Source organism: Lissotriton helveticus (genome assembly GCF_964261635.1).
Source record: "Lissotriton helveticus chromosome 1_1 unlocalized genomic scaffold, aLisHel1.1 SUPER_1_unloc_5, whole genome shotgun sequence".
Taxonomy (NCBI): domain Eukaryota; kingdom Metazoa; phylum Chordata; class Amphibia; order Caudata; family Salamandridae; genus Lissotriton; species Lissotriton helveticus.
Genome location: NW_027611692.1, coordinates 2095762 through 2113363, shown reverse-complemented (window position 1 = coordinate 2113363; position 17602 = coordinate 2095762). Strand labels below are relative to the sequence as shown.

The window sequence follows — 17602 nt, the reverse complement described above, 5'->3', positions numbered from 1 at the left end:
CTTACCGTGGCATATAAGCAAGAGAAAACTAAATGTAGAGATATTAACTCTAGGAATACACCTTATAAAACACGGACTGTGAGAGCAAATTCAGTGTTCAAACCCGCCTCAATCGAGGCAAAATAACCGAAGTTGGGGAAAAAAGTTACTTGTGCCAAAAAAGATACCGCCATAAATCTTATCTCACAGAATTTGACAGAATGCACACTGGGGAAAACCACTTTCAGTGCAAAGTATGCCAAAAAAGTTTCAGGCGTAAATCTTATCTCACTGAGCATATGAGAATCCACACTGGGGTAAACCACTCTCCGTGCAAAATATGCAAAAAAAGTTTCAGGCGTAAATCTTATCTCACTGAGCATATGAGAATCCACACTGGGGAAAAACCTTATCAGTGCTCTGAATGCCAGAAAAGGTTTAGTATCAAACCGAGTCTATATCGACATGCATTAACCCACTCTGTGGAAAAACTTTACCAGTGCGCTGGACGCCAAAAAAGTTTCAACCGTAAATCTTATTTCACTGAACATATGAGAATACACTCTGGGGAAAACCCTTATCAGTGCTCTGAATGCCAGGAAAGGTTTTGTAACAAACAAAGTCTTTCTCGACATGTAATAACCCACTCTGGCGAAAAACCTTATCAGTGCTCTGAATGCCAGAAATCTTTTATTTACAAAACCAATCTCACTAAGCATATAAAAACCCACACTGGCGATAAACCTTTTCAGTGCTCTGAATGCCAGAAATGTTTCAGTTGCAAAGGCAAACTCACTGTACATACAAGAATACACACTGGGGAAAAACCCTATCAGTGCTCTGAATGCCAGGAAAGGTTTGGTAACAAAGAAAGTCTTTCTCGACATGCAATAACCCACACTGGGGAAAAACCTTATCAGTGCTCTGAATGCCAGAAATGTTTCAGAGACAAACAAAGTCTTTCTCGACATGCAGTAACCCACACTGGGGAAAAACCTTATCAGTGCACTGAATGCCACAAATGTTTCAGTGAAAAAATCTATCTCACTCGGCATACAAGCACCCACACAGGGGAAAAACCTTATCAGTGCTCTGAATGCCAGAAATGTTTCCGCGAAAAAAGGAATCTCACTAAGCACATAAAAACCCACACTGGGGAAAAACCTTATCAGTGCTCTGAATGCCAGAAATGTTTCAGTGAAAAAATCCATCTCACGCAGCATATAAAAACCCACACTGGGGGAAACCCTTATCGGTGCTCTGAATGCCAGAAATGTTTCAGTGACAAAAGAAGTCTTTCTCGACATACAATAACCCACACTGGGGAAAAACCTCATCAGTGCTCTGAATGCCAGAAATGTTTCAGTGAAAAAAAGAGTCTCACGCTGCATATAAGAACCCACACTGGGGAAAAACCTTATCAGTGCTCCGAATGCCAGAGATGTTTCATTGACAAAATGAGACTCACTAAACATACAAGGACCCACTCTTGGGTAAAACGTTATCGGTGCACTGAATGCGACAAAGGTTTCAGTGAAAAAAGCAGTCTCACTCAGCATATAAGAACCCACACTGGGGAAAAACCTTATCAGTGCTCTGAATGCCACAAATGTTTCAGTCAAAAATGCAGTCTCACTGAGCATATAAGAATTCACACTGGGGAAAAACCTTATCAGTGCTCTGAATGCCAGATATGTTTTATTCAAAAAAGCAGTCTCACTCAGCATATAAGAATCCACACTGGGGAAAAACCTTATCAGTGCTCCGAATGCCAGAAATCTTTAATTTCCAAAAAGAGTCTCACTCATCATATAAGAACCCACACTGGGGAAAAACCTTTTCAATGCTCTGAATGCCAGAAATGTTTCTGTGCAAAAAGCAGTCTCACTAAGCATATAAGAATCCACACTGGGGAATAACCTTATCAGTGCTCCGAATGCCAAAAATGTTTCAGCTATAAATCTCATCTCACTGAACATGTGAGAATCCACACTGGAGAAAAAAATTTATCAGTGCTCTAAATGTCAGAAAAGATTCAGAGGTAGAGATGGTTTGAAGCCCCATAAGAAAACACACCATCAAAATAATTCAGTTCTCCAAATGCAAGAAAAGCATCAATTTTAAACTCAATCTCACTCTACATGAGCAGACGCACACAGGGGAAAAACATTACCAACGCTGTGAATGCCCGAAATTCCTATTTGATAGGCACAGCCTCACTAACCATAAGCGACTCATACTGATGAAAACCTTATGAGTGCTCTGAATGACAGAAAAGCTGCAGAGAAAAACGCTATCTCACCATGAGAAGCTCCACACTGGAGAAAATCCTTATGCCATAACAGCTTGAATCTGAAAGACAGTGTTATGCTTCATGAGAGATCCCACTCTGGGGTAAAACCTCATGAGTGCTTGAAATGCAAGCATAGTTTTGGTTACAAATTATTTCTCACTTGACATGAGCGAACTCACACGGGGGAAAAAAGCCTTATGTGTGTTCTGAATGTCAGATAAGGTTTAGTCTTGAATACAATGTAATTTCACGTTCGAGAATTCACACTGGACTAAAGCCTTATACAGGAGAGGAAAGCCAGAAACGTTTTACTCAGAAAGGAGATCTCACTAAACATGAGAAATGCATCCACATGAGGTGAAAAGTAAGTCTTGAGTTGCAGAAAAGCTTCTAACAACCTGACTTTACATGAGAGAGCACATATTGTAGTTGCAATAGGATTCATCAAGTAACTCTTGCAGGATAACTTAGGCTGCCCACATGCAACCTCCAAAGAAATTTCAGGCCTGGAAATATTTTTAATTGCAACAGAATCCACAATTTGAGTATCTGAAAGTTACAAAACTCTCAAGGTCTTTACTTTCCACAGAGAAGTGTTAGTGATTGCAAAAATCAAATAATTGCCCAAAAAATCACAATAATAATGTCTTAAATTTTACTCCACCCAAAAGGTTTCTACACACCCTTGTTTCTTAACATATGACTGATATCTATTTTTTCATGATAAGATTCAGCCTATGCGGAGTTCCTCAGTGAGGAACTCCGCAAAGTGACTAAAAAACTCTGGCGGTCAACGCGGAGTTCCGCAAGCAGCGGAGTGCGTAAGGGTCATGCAGTTTGTGGTGATTTCATCCCATGACGGAGGATCATTTGGCCCTTCTCTTCCAGGAAGCTATGGATCTCTTTGTCAAACGCGTCCTTGTGCCAGAAGTAGGTCGGGGTTGCTACTCCCACTACTTCTTGGTACCCAAGAAGGACAAAGGCCTGCATCCTAGCTTAGTCCTCAGGGACATCAACCGCTTTCTCCGAAAGGAGAAGTTCAAGTTGTTAACCTTGGCTCAGGTCTTGTCTGCCTTCGAACCTGGAGATTTGATGGTAGCGTTGGACTTGCAGGACACTTACTTTCACATCCCCGTCTTGCCTGCCCACCGGCATTACCTACGGTTCACGGTAGGCCACATGCATTTTCAGTTTACCACGCTCCCCTTTGACCTTACCAGCCCCCCCTCCCCCGGGTGTTCACGAAAGTGATGGCGGTGGTCGCAGCTCATCTGCGCAGATCAGGGGGTTCCAGTCTTCCCCTATCTTGACGACTGGCTGTTGAAGGCCCCCACCTCCAGACTACGACGGGCTTCCTGCATTTGCTGGGGTTCTCAGTTAACGTGCTGAAGTCGCACCTGATTCCATCCGATAAGCTCCTTTTCATCGGATCGGTTCTGGACACAGCACAGTTTTGGGTCTATCCTCCCTAGCAGCAAGTCCAGGATATTGGGGCTATGATACCGATGTTTCAGCCTCCATCCCGGTGTTCGTGCCTCCTGCATCCTGCTGGTGCATCATGCCAGATGGCATATACGTGCTCTGCAGTGGGACCTGAAGTTTCAGTGGGTGCAGCACCAGGGGAATCTTTCCGATGACGTTCAGATTTCGGAGGTGACTGCAAGTCAGTTGCAGTGGTGGTTCACGAACCAGGATTGGGTCAACAGCAGATCCCTCTACCTTCCCCAACCTGAGTTCACAGTAGTGACGAATGCGTCACTCCTGGGTTGGGGCAGCCATATGGGAATGGTGGAGATCAAAGACCTCTGGTCTCTGGCGGAGTCCATTAACATTTATTTGGGACCCCCTCTATTTTTACTTAATCGGTCAGGGAAAGAGGGGAAATAGCTAAAGCAAAAAAATATACAAAATTCCCTCGCGACCTCTATAGTTAGAGGTGATCACTACTTCTATCTTTCTACAATTATTATTTCACACAGGGTGGCAACAACTTTTTTTCATTCGTGTTTTTTTTATTTTAGATTATCTGAGTACAAAGTCACATCATTTTTTTTCCTTTTTTGTCAAAAACATTTTCAGTAGTTCATTTTAGTGAAACATATAGTTATCTATTTACAACATTAAAAATTATTGTGGCATTCCGTGCAGAGAAACATATAAATATAAACAATATCAACAATTTCACCACACTCAAACTCTCTCATTCATACTCCATTCGCTCCTTATTCTGCGTCTGAGGGATCGCAGATTGAGACGCGATATAACTACGCAAGGTCGACGCGTTTCGGCGGTATGAAACCACCTTCCTCAGGACCTTCTGGCAGAATAGACAAGTATTCATAGACAAAACCCACTGCACGGTGTGATATCCTCAAAAAACTCTGTCTGGGAATGAAACTGATTCGGTTACCCACTCAAAAACGGGGGACGTAAAGTTCTTTGTGTACTCCACGCATTAAAGGCAACTATTTATTAACGGATAGTCGGCATTGAAATGTCTCTTTGTATTGATTCCCTTTCTTTGGACACGGTGGTATATTCTTGTTTATAATAATATACTTTTATCTTCGAGGGGAGTATCTTCTATTTAGTCTTTATGTTGGAATATTTCCCTTTTGTGTTTTGTCAGCCTTTTCATTTGCTGAGTCCTCCTCGGGCTTTGCCGCGTTCACGATTCCACCGGCATCTCTTCGTTGGTGTGGGTCGGCCGACCCACACCAACGAAGAGATGCCGGTGGAATCGTGAACGCGGCAAAGCCCGAGGAGGACTCAGCAAATGAAAAGGCTGACAAAACACAAAAGGGAAATATTCCAACATAAAGACTAAATAGAAGATACTCCCCTCGAAGATAAAAGTATATTATTATAAACAAGAATATACCACCGTGTCCAAAGAAAGGGAATCAATACAAAGAGACATTTCAATGCCGACTATCCGTTAATAAATAGTTGCCTTTAATGCGTGGAGTACACAATGAACTTTACGTCCCCCGTTTTTGAGTGGGTAACCGAATCAGTTTCATTCCCAGACAGAGTTTTTTGAGGATATCACACCGTGCAGTGGTTTTTGTCTATGAATACTTGTCTATTCTGCCAGAAGGTCCTGAGGAAGGTGGTTTCATACCGCCGAAACGCGTCGACCTTGCGTAGTTATATCGCGTCTCAATCTGCGATCCCTCAGACGCAGAATAAGGAGCGAATGGAGTATGAATGAGAGAGTTTGAGTGTGGTGAAATTGTTGATATTGTTTATATTTATATGTTTCTCTGCACGGAATGCCACAATAATTTTTAATGTTGTAAATAGATAACTATATGTTTCACTAAAATGAACTACTGAAAATGTTTTTGACAAAAAAGGAAAAAAAATGATGTGACTTTGTACTCAGATAATCTAAAATAAAAAAAACACGAATGAAAAAAAGTTGTTGCCACCCTGTGTGAAATAATAATTGTAGAAAGATAGAAGTAGTGATCACCTCTAACTATAGAGGTCGCGAGGGAATTTTGTATATTTTTTTGCTCTGGCGGAGTCCAGGCACCACATCAACCCTCTGGAGCTCCGGGCGATTCATCTTCAACTGAAGGCATTCCTTCTTTCTGTCAAAGGAAGAGTGGTGCAGGTGTTCACGGACAACACCACCGCCATGTGGTACTGCAACAAACAGGGCAGGGTGGGGTCGTGGACCGTATGTCAAGAGGCTCTTCGCCTTTGGACATGGCTGGAACATCAGGGCATATCTCTGTTAGTTCAACACTTAACAGGTTCACTGAACGCAAGGACGGACAAACTCAGCCGCCAGTGTATAATGGATCAAAATGGCATCTTCACTCGAAGGTCGTGCTAGGTCTCTTTCAGTAGTGGGGAGAGCCTTGGTTAGATCTATTCGCCACTGAAGAGAACGCTCAATGTCAGCAGTTCTGCGTGTTAGAGTTTCCAAAGCGGCTCTCGCTCGGCGACCCTTTTCGTTGCGAGTGGAGTTGCGGCCTCCTGTACCACTTCTGCCAAGATTGCTGAAGAAGATCAAACGCGATCAGTCCCAAGTCTGGTACCCCGAGCTCTTGAGCATGGCCTTCGATCCTATTGTTAACAGATTTCTGAAGTGCATTACTCATCTCTTTCCTCCTTCTCCTTTCGTAATACCCTAGTGGGAGTTGACCTCACTTATCTTATGTGTGCTCCCTTTGAGCGCCTACATAATTGTCCTCTTCGCCTCCTTAGAAGACTAGTTTTTTGCTTGCCATCACCTCTGCTTGCAGGATGAGTGAGCTTCAGGCTTATCTTCCAGACCTCCCTTTCTTGCTGTCCATCCAAACAAAGTGTAAGCCCTCTTTTCTGCCCAAAGTGATAGCCTCTTTCCACATAGGTCTGACCATCAGATTACCTACCTTCTTCCCACCTCTGGTGTGTTTTTCTCTGCCAGGTGCACAACATATAGACTGTTCACACACTTTCTGTAGTATGCTTTGTTCTGGGCAGATAAACTCTAATCCGCACTCTACTTCTATCCTCGTGTTAGTGCAGCCCAATGTAAACAGTAATTGTAATGTATTTAGATTTACATAAAACTTACTACCCCATACGAACTTTGAAGAGCTTTTTCGACGAGTAGCACACTACTCCAGGATCCAAAAATGATTAGTGGTGAATTAGTATAGGGAAATATAAAATGTATATGAGAGCTGGACATGTTGGTCTGTTAGTTGGGTTAAAAAAGATAGTGGACGGATAGAAGAGGGAAGGTTTTGCATTAATATAGCGCTTGCTACCCCTGATGAAGTGTTGAAGTGCTTTTCGGCGAGTAGCATGCTACTCCAGATCCCAACAAGATGAATAGACAGATCAATTATGGTGGGGAGGTTGTTTTATTGTATACACACAACTGTACACAAATTAATAAAATTCCGTTGTAAAGTTGTATCCAAGAGGCAAGTATAGTCTCTGATAATAATGTATACAATACTGATACGTTTTAAGTTGGCTTGCCATCAAGACTGATGCCCCGTAATGTTGATGCAAAGTCATCTGTGCTGGAGTATCTTAGACTCTTGTTGAATTGTACCATCCACCTTGTAGGTACTACTATTTGTATCAGGTCCACGTTGTAGGCAGACACAAACGCCTAAATTGTGCACTATTTATATTAAGCATAATAAGCAAGTAAGTGAGCAGATGACAGTAAGCACTGTACAAGCTGTATTAGGTGCTTAGAAGTAGAGTGACATAGAGGGCAAAAAACACTCACTAAATCTTTTTTATTATTATTAACAGTCCTCATAAGAACATACAATTCAATACGATATACAAATAGCCCACTGGGGAACAGTTTAGGCATCATCTGGGGATTACATATCCGAGAAACACAAGTGTCTTTCATGAATACAAATTGACTCCTCCTCCAAGGACTGCACTGTATTATTGACACGGGCGAAAAGACAAACAAGCAGTCAGGAGGTGCACTGATTGTATACCCCCACCTGACAGGATGGTGACAGACCCCAACCACCTGCAGGGGAAACGTGCCACCTCATTTAATAGCTGCCAGACGCTTTACTATGTAAGTAGACTGGTCGTTTACAACTGCGCCTACGTTGGAGCACCACATGTTTTTTCCAGCATAATCTGGTGTATTCCCCCTGTGTGGGATTATAGCACCCACTGAAAACTGCACCGTTGTGTGGTCTGGGACAGTGCACCTTCCATGTAATTCTGAACTGGGCCTTTAAATACGGTATTATTTTGTGTTTTAATTCAGGTATACAAAAAATGTGGTACTACTTGTATACTAGAGTAAGACCAGGAAGATTGAATTTCTATGGTGGCAGAAATGTTTTGTCAAAGTGCTTTATGCTCTAAACACTCTCCCGTACCCTGAACATAATTAGATTACGTAGAATACACCTCTGCGTGCCTAATGCTGCCATTTGCATTTCAAGACCAGTGATTAATGTGGCTTTATCAAGTTCAAAGCCATTAGGCGTTCCTGACCTGTCTGATACTTGCATATGGAAAAGATGGGTCATTTGAACCTAAAGATAGATAAACATATTCATAAATCACGATTTATGTCTGCATCTAATATAAAACTGTAAATTAGGATAGGTGATAAGAGAGAAGTTGACGGCAGTTGCTAATCGAGCTGCATTTGTACATAGGCCTTCCTATATTATGATATCTATTCCTGCTTCAGTCTTTAATTGTAATGAACACTTTAATACCCAGGCATGAAGTCATCGTCGAGCTGTTTAGATAATCCAACTGTCTTGCCACCTCTTCCCCACTGCATCCTTAACCAGTGGCCTAGCCAGTGTGCCCTGGGCCCAAAGGCAAGAAAGGAAATGTGACCTCTGCCCTTTATTTGGGCTGTGGAAAACAGCAATAATCATTGTTCTGTGGGCCCATCAGGCCTCTGTTTGAACTGTGACATACAGCAATTATCATGGTTCAGTGGGCCTTTAGGGCATCTGGGACCTGGTGCCACTGCACCTGCTGCACCAATGGAAAGCTAAGCCCCTGCCCTTAACAGCTTCTATTCTAGCCCCCACTGGAGAACCAAAATAACCAAGTACTGATCTGGCCATATATGCAGGCATGCAGCCGCCTCTTCCACTGAAGGGATTTAAGTCGCATGAAAACAGCATGCGGGAAACAACCATTTTCTGAGGTAAAGTCAACCAACACCTCATCTGTTCCAACCTGAATCCATTTAAAACCAGGGACGAAAAAACAGTTCATCGTCATTCCTTGCTTATCAGAAGGGTAAAACAGATTAATCTAACATTACAGTGTACCACATAACAAATTGTGATTCTGTTTACAAATTAAAACTCGCATGCATATAGAAAGGGCAGCATTTGGCCAAAATAGCCATTTTCCCTACCCATACTTTTAACACATCTTATACAAAAAAAGCTAATTACATTGTCATCCGAAAATAGTCATTAGCGCCTACTCATAACCAAATGCCATTTAGAATTGTCTTTCACTGCAAGCTTTGAAAGGTAAATTGATATAAAAGCAGTATTGAATTGTTTGACGTTGTGTACTCTTACCAAAATTTATAGCATCAATTTTATATGACACACCATAGAAAACAGGAGTTGTTTATATATACTAAACCTCCAGAAACGTTTGATTAACCAGTTATAAAGTCACATCTAGCTTAGTTAGTTTATAGTCTTCTTTTTTTTTAATAGTAATTATTTCACATTTTTACTGAATATGCATGGCTAAACGCTTATAAGGTCCCAAAGGCGAGACCTATTGGCTATGACAATGCTTGTTATTGATTGAGTTCATTGAGCGGCAGAACTTTTGATTAAGTCCTGAAGAATGCCGCAAACACCTCTTTGGAGGGTTAAATGGCTGAAACATGTTGACCTCTTATTGACTCTAACAGTGGATATATATTTCTCCCACAGTGTCCTGTTTTTAATCCTGGCCCAGGGGTGTACAAATAATGGAACCCACATACCCTTTAGCAAGTTTTAACTTTCACTCTGCTGCCCCCACTACCCTGAGTTCATTATTGTGGTATTTAGTATACCTTTCTCTATAACAAAATATGCCTGAACTCCTCCCTCTCAGTGAAGGGGTTGTATCACGGTGCAAGGAGATTCCCAATAAGGAAGCATGCCAACTATGGTGGGTGAGGGAAATCGTCCTTTTAAAGCGATATTTCATCTTAGCTAGGTCTTCATTTGCAACAGTAATCCTCAGAGAACCAAGGGTTTCTTGAATGTGATAGAAATGCATTTTTACCCCTTCATTGTACGTTCAAGCACAGACCATTGCATGAAATGTTGTGATCTATGTAGGAAAAATACTCTGTGCACTGACAAAATGTGTTAAAATAACAGAAAGTTGATAATCGCATTTAATAACTTCTCATACCTGGATTTATCAAGAAGAGAAGTCTGTTAATTCTAGCATATTTTTGATACCACAAGGTATAAGAAATTATCTTTATCAATAAATTATCTGAAATTATTGAACATAAACTTTTCCAAGTATTATTTCTAAAGATTAAGGAATTGGTCTTTTCTAAGCTAACCCCAGTGCGTATGACTACAATAACCACCTCTCTCAAATCAATATTGTGCTTGTTTTAGTGAGAACGCTAAATGATCGAGGAGAAACCAGGAACTGGCGTCAGTATTTTTCTTAGGAAGCTTAAAGTTATACAGTGAAAACACTTTTTAGAATGCCCAGAAAATTTTGATAAATATATTTCAATGTTTGACAAAAAGAATAGGTACATTTCATGACAATATTGAAATGGGAACTAACAGGAATAAATATTTAAACAACATTACAAAAATACTAAATTTCAGCAATATAGGAAATACTGAGGTTCATGTACTAATAATCCATTTGGTAAAAACTGGTTGCTTGTGGAGTCAGCACACTACTTTGTCTGTGATAGCTTTTAAATAAAGGCATTTTTAATGCACCCCATTTTACTTTCAGATTCACAAATGTCCTCTTGGGTTACTACCTCCTGTTACTGTTTTTCAGTCCACATATGGTTTCAAAGCTCAATACATACCTTTACAATGTATTCAATATTCAGAAGGGAAACTATTAACATTCCCCTTCCAAATTCGGAATTGTTAAATGGGCTTAGTACATTTCAAAAAGGGGTTTAGCATTTGCAAACTCTGTGAATTACTGAACCAGTGGATTTTTTTAACAATAAAACATGAGGCCATTTTTCTCAATTCCATCCAAATTAAGTTTGCTAATAATGTTAGTTGAATAATAACCGGTGCATGTACCTATTTAGTGTTAGTGTTGCTTCAGATCAAATAAAAACCATCACACATAACTCTTACACAATACTTAAAGACAGAATTTCTGACATCCAGCGTTAATGTTTTGTTAGATATATTTGCAAATGTTGTCACTTGTACAGGAAAGCAGCTAAAGCAGTTTCTGGACATAAAATAGGATGTAATCATAATCTTTAGATACATTTTCTGAGTTTCAGGAACAATGTGTGTCTTCTGGGTTTACTCTAAACCACTATAATAAACATATTCAATGCTTTGAGATTTGATCTGTTTGTACTGGTTTCTATTGCAGACAACAATCTAGATTTAGACCAAGGATCAATTCCACCCATGGCTTTTAAAATCTATTTGTCAATGATCTCTATTAGTGTTATCGCAACTGAAACTGTAATAGAACTGATCTGAGAGATGGACCTTCAAGTATTATGCTCAGTCAATTTATTGAACAAACTATGGAGTTAAAATCTGAATCGATTAGATCCACAAGCATTGCCTGACCACTGTATTTTACATCAATAGATTATTTATCAGCACATTTTCTCTAAGTACAATTCAGTCATCTTCTATTTTTCGCGGAGCTCGTGCTGGGTCTGTTAGTACCCTTTTAAAATATGACATTTAAACGTCCAAAAATCAGGAATTCTAGTTTCAAGCCTGGTCAAACCTTAATGAATGCTACACCAAAAGATGCCCTTCTTTTCCTACATTTTATTGTGCACCATGATTCAGAAATGGCATGTTTTTGCTTTATGAGGTAAAATTCTAAACATATTTATTGTTGTTGCCAGCCGAAACATTATCACTAATTGGGAAGATAACAACAAGTGGTCTTGGGATGTTTGCTGGAATGGGAAGTGTTAAATCAAAAGGTGGATGGAATTCAAGTTTAGGAGACAATTTTACAAAAGTGTATGGATTTTGCATTTATTGCAAATTGTTCATCTCCAAAATGGCCTGAATCACTAAATTGAATTGAAATTCAAGTTTATCATTTAAATCCTATTGTTCGAAAATATGTTATTTTGAACCCCATGAGGTGGTTCCTTTCCAGAAAGCATTCAGGTTGTAATCATGAGTCAAATAATGCTGAGGAGGTTAAAATATTCAAATTGAATTCTAATTACATATGAAATGTTCATTGTTCAATATATTTCTCTAGTAGTATTTTAATGTAAGGACTTTATTGCTTAAGGAAAATAATTCGTATTTGTTATTATATACGTAGGAAGCATTACATTAATGAAAGCACTGTATCCTACCTTCTTTGTTTCCTTTCCTGTTCTTTATGGACGTTTCTATTGTTGAACTTTAAAGATTGCCCGAAATTAGGAATTGTGCTCTACATTACTTGGCTGTGTTACAGTCTGTTGATTTTTATGTACTACTTTTGTCTCTTATGTGTATGGCAACTGATGTTTTATTTTGCTTTAATAATCAGCTCATATTTATTAGGTTTTATTATTCAATAAAATGTTTCAAACACAACAAATGGTAGTTGATGTGTATTTACAACTGCAGCATTTTTATTGTATGGACAGTTTCAAAGGGGCCAAAAATATGGTCTGTGGGATGACGGAGGACCACATTGGCATCAGCAGGGAGATGTTTGGGCAGGTGACTGGGGGTACATGTAAGGTTGGAAGTAAGGGGAACAAAGCATGTACATTGTGTGGACTGTGACTCCTGGAGGTATTGTGAGGAATACCATGCTACCTGTAAATGAATCCCCTAGTGATTATTATCAACAAACTTTATTCGGTTTTATAAAAGAAAAACATCTTCCAAGTTACAGATTGACAAATATAATATGTCCAAGTTAATCAGAACACAAGATAAAAATTCATGAATTACAGCAGTAGCATTTTGCGTCTGTGAGATCTCAATGAATGCCGTCATCAGAATCGGTAGCCGCTAGGGACAACACACTGCATGGGCTGTTACTGGTTCAAGCAAAGTATCAACATCCGTTGGCATGACTGATGGGAGTGTGAGACATGTGTCTAACACGCATTCTCCACATAGCAGGCAGCGTAGAACAGGTAGGATGCAATCTTGCCAAATTGGTCTGAATGACAGAAACCATGTGGCATTTAATTCTCTTAGACGAGGTAGTCCCAAAATTTGGACGATGCGCTCACGACACTTCATCGCCAGTAGAGTTGTCTCCATGGAGAACTAGGATTCGTTTGTGAAATGACTTGCTATATCGCAGCAATAGGAGCAAAAATAGTATTCCTGCAGCTAGTCTCAAAATGAGAGGCAATCCGCCAAACACAGAGTGCACAAAGTTTGGAAATATTACTAAGACTGCTTCAAAAGGTGCTAACAGTCCAGAAAATACTGTGTTAAATACATGTACAATACCACTCGTATCAGACATGGTTAAGATATAACTTAATATTTCTGAGAAATGTATAGGGCAGTTTGTAGTTAAGAGGGCATGTAACTCGGCCGGAGTCCTTGTGACTTGCAGATCATAGGTTTCTTTGGCCGAGGTCAGTGGCACAGTTTTTTGCAAAAGAATGGCTCTCATTCTGCTTAAAGTATCAATTTGTATAGAAGAGATGTTCAGTGAAGGCCAAAGTGGCGACTCCCAGCTGTCTTGGTTTTAGAAAACAATACTTGCATACAGCAAGTGACCCTGGCTGACACAGTTACTAGATATGGTATTCCTGGCAACATTCTATTTCAAGTTTTAATAAACTTGACCATTGTGCACAGTTGCTCAAGCTTTTGCAATCACATTTCTCTTTTATAACAACAATGAACTTTTTCGCAATCAATATTTCCATTGCATTAAACTAATTTATTATTACAAAAATACTCCTTGAGCAAACATATATTAATCCGATAACTTAATTTCCTATTTTAATTTAAAATCCAATCTTCTTCCGTATTTAATTATTCTACATGTATTTCTTGCATGCCCAATGCATTTCGGGCGATGAGCCCTTCATCGGGGGCTTTGATCTGAAAATATAACATAATCCTTCTTAAAGTTGTGCCAAAACACTATATCATACATCAGAAGAATCCAGAACCATTTACTATATCATTATATAACAATCCATTGTGTTTAACTTCACGCTTTAACAATACCACGCATTGACCATTTATTTATGGTGTCAGAATCTCAAATAAAACAAATCAAAAATAAAACAAAAGTGAAAACCATAAAACTCACTAACTTAAATCACCCAACTATTTCCTCCAATGTATACAAAAAATGATGGTTCTCACTTCTCAAATACTGCATAATAGTGAAAATGCTTAAAACGATGGGGTATATTATCAAGGGGTTTTATCTCCGCTTTTTTGGCTTTAAAAGCCAAGAAAGCGGAGATAAAATTATCTCCCTATTACCAAGCTGTCGCTAACACCAGTTAGCGACAGCTAATAGGAGATAGCGACCATCATGGGCCCCACTTTGCATGTCAGTGATATTTATCACTATTGATATGCAAAGTGGGCGTGCCAAGATGTTAGCGACTGGAAACAGTCGCTAACATCGCTATCTCCTATTACCAACTTTTGGAGATATTTGCGCTAAGGGCGAATATCTCCAAAAGCTAACACCTGCCCTGAGCAGTTCTTAGCCATGTTATCCAATGGGAGGTGGATAACATGGCTAAGAGCATTTGCTCGATAATGCATGAATATCGCTGACTTTTCAGCGATATTCATGCATTGCGGGCGTTTTTTATCGCATTTGCGATAAACCTTGCTAATAGCAAGGTTTATCTGCGATAAAAATCGCCGATGTGCGGCGATAATTTTTGTCTCTAAACAAATTAGAGACAAAAATTATCGCTAGTTGTTGATAATATACCCCGATATTCCTTTCACTGATATCCAGCTTCACAAAAGTTGTCTCCAACTGGCTCTAAAAAAGTTTCGAGGTACACCTATAATTAACCTACAATCATCTCAGCTGGCTTTAATGCCAACCACTTATATATCTAAAATGACTGCTTACCTCCTAAATATTCCTCTGCACGAACACACGCCTTATTACACTATGTCTTTCATCTATATCGTCATGCTGTCAAAAACCAACGTTCCTGTTATTATTGCCCTCACATACACGAACGCTAAAAGAGCGACTCCCTGCCTCACATTTTACACACCTCCCGTTTCCGTGTTTTTCAACAGAACAGAAACGGGAGTGAAATGTGAGGCAGGGAGTCACTCTTTTAGCATTCGTGTATGTGAGGGCAATAATAACAGAAATGTTTTGTTTTTTGACAGCGTGACAATATAGATGAAAGACATAGTGTAATGAGGCGTCTGTTCGTGCAGAGGAATATTTAGGAGGTAAGCAGTCATTTTAGAGATATAAGTGGCTGGCATTGAAGCCAGTTGAGATGATTGTAGGTTAATTATAGATGTACCTCGAAACTTTTTCAGAGCCAGTTGGAGACAACTTTTGTGAAGCTGGATATCAGTGAAAGGAATATCGTTTTAAACATTTTCACTATTATGCAGTATTTGAGAAGTGTTTACCATCATTTTTTGTATACGTTGGAGGAAACAGTTGGGTGATTTACGTTAGTGAGTTTTATGGTTTTCACTTTTGTTTTATTTTAGCTTTGATTTGTTTTATTTGAGATTCTGACACCATAAATAAATGGTCAATGCGTGGTATTGTTAAAGCGTGAAGTTAAACACAATGGATTGTTATATAATGATTTAGTAAAATGGTTCTGGATACTTCTGATGTATGATATAGTGTTTTGGAATGATTATGTTATATTTTCAGATCAAAGCCCCCGATGAAGGGTTCATCGCCCGAAATGCATTGGCATGCAAGAAATACATGTAGAATAATTCACTACGGAAGAAGATTGGATTTGAAATTGAAATTGGAAATTAAGTTATCTGATTAATATATGTTTGCTCATGGAGTATTTTTGTATTAATAAATTAGTATAATGCAATGTAAATATTGTTTGCGAAAAAGTTCATTGTTGTTATGAAAGAGAAATGTGATTGCAAAAGCTTGAGCAACTGTGCACAATGGTCAAGTTTATTAAAACTTGAAATAGAGTGTTTGAGTTAGACGTGCATAGATAGCACGTAACCCACTGTTGCACGCTAGAAGGTGTGCTTCCCTGAAAAGTATTAGTGTTCATTCCTGGCAACATGCCACAGCAGCTGCGATCATTCAACATACGGTAACTCCCATTCGAGAGTTGTCCAAAAATTGGATCAATCACTTCGGCTGGTGAACCTTCCGTAACTGGCTTTTCAGCGAAAGTAAATGGCAATCTTTCCAGTTTTTCAATGCTCAGCACCGTATTGTCTGCTCCCCTTTGTGCCAATTTGATCTGTTTATCAGTTAGATTGAATTCTGAAAACAGTGACGTAGTATTGATTAAACGTCAAGGCACATAGCCTGATTGAAGGTTTTGCAACGTCCAGCCTAATAGCATGATAGAACGTAATTGTGACTGACCAGGTTGCAAAATGACCAAGTCCTTTTCCATGATGTCTGTCAGAAGACACTATGCTGTCTAATGAATATATCCTTAACCACAGAGTCGCTAACCCATTGTCAACCACAGAGAGAGATTTCTCTAAATTAATACGATCAATTTCTCGTATTCGTTCTGCAGTCTCTGCTTGCGTAATTTTCCATGCTTCATTATAAGCAGCAAAGATACGGCATATATAAAACGTTTATGACGCGGTGTTCTTGGTCCTAGCAACAATTCCCTAAGATCAGCGCCATCTTTAAGTAAAGATAAGTGTTGCTTTACATGCTTAAGTGTAGATCTATGTAGCCATTCAAGGCAAAGTTTCCCTACACTGTATGTTGTTACTATTCCTGGATGCTGTCTTTGAACATATCTTGGTTCTGGCCTAATGAATGAATGTGAACCCCTTTGTTTTATTCAGGAATCTATCTTGACAGTTGTTTGTGTCTGTGGGCCAGATCAACCATTTATTCCAATCTGGATCTGTTCTGTTGTGATGCAAAATAGTATGTACGTCGACTCCTCTCTCTGAAGTGTTATCACTAACAGGTGTAGGTGTAGGTATAGACGGATTGTTCAAGTCTTTTATCTTGGCTAACCCAAGACAAGACGTCTGTTGGACAGTGTCATTCAAAACCATAATTTGCTAAATAAAGCTTCTATCCCCTGCACTTGCCAATCTTTTGTGCCCTAGACAGTTTTTTGTCTCAATGTTGTCTTTCCAAGATTTGAAACCTAGTGAAGACAGTTGAGCATAAAAGGCTGTAGAATACATTTGCTTGGTATTTGTTAACACACTTTTCATTCCTGTTTTTGTTTACATTTTTTAAGTAAAATGATTCCGCAATGGATAAATTGAACCCTAAAAAGTACGGAAATTTTCTAAAAAATGTTTTTGAACTACCCTTTGGTGGCGTAGGACAATGTTCCCATTGGTTATGCATTAATACATTTCTAGGATTTGCAGATTTGTGCAAGAAATAATGACCATAGTGATTATAACAATACATTTGTTCATAATCTGATGAACCTTCTAAGTATTCATGATTTGTAAAGTCTGA

At 39.3% G+C, this 17602-nt stretch overlaps 1 protein-coding gene across 1 annotated transcript in view; it reads left to right on the top strand.

The window, feature by feature from the left end:
- The window catches only part of LOC144806139 (uncharacterized), a 355769-nt gene that overhangs the window by 258081 nt on the left and 80086 nt on the right, over positions 1-17602 (top strand). Inside the window, 2 exon segments of the mRNA XM_078672571.1 lie at positions 360-415; positions 500-1842. Of these exon segments, the coding sequence (XP_078528697.1) occupies positions 360-415; positions 500-1842 (1399 nt within the window).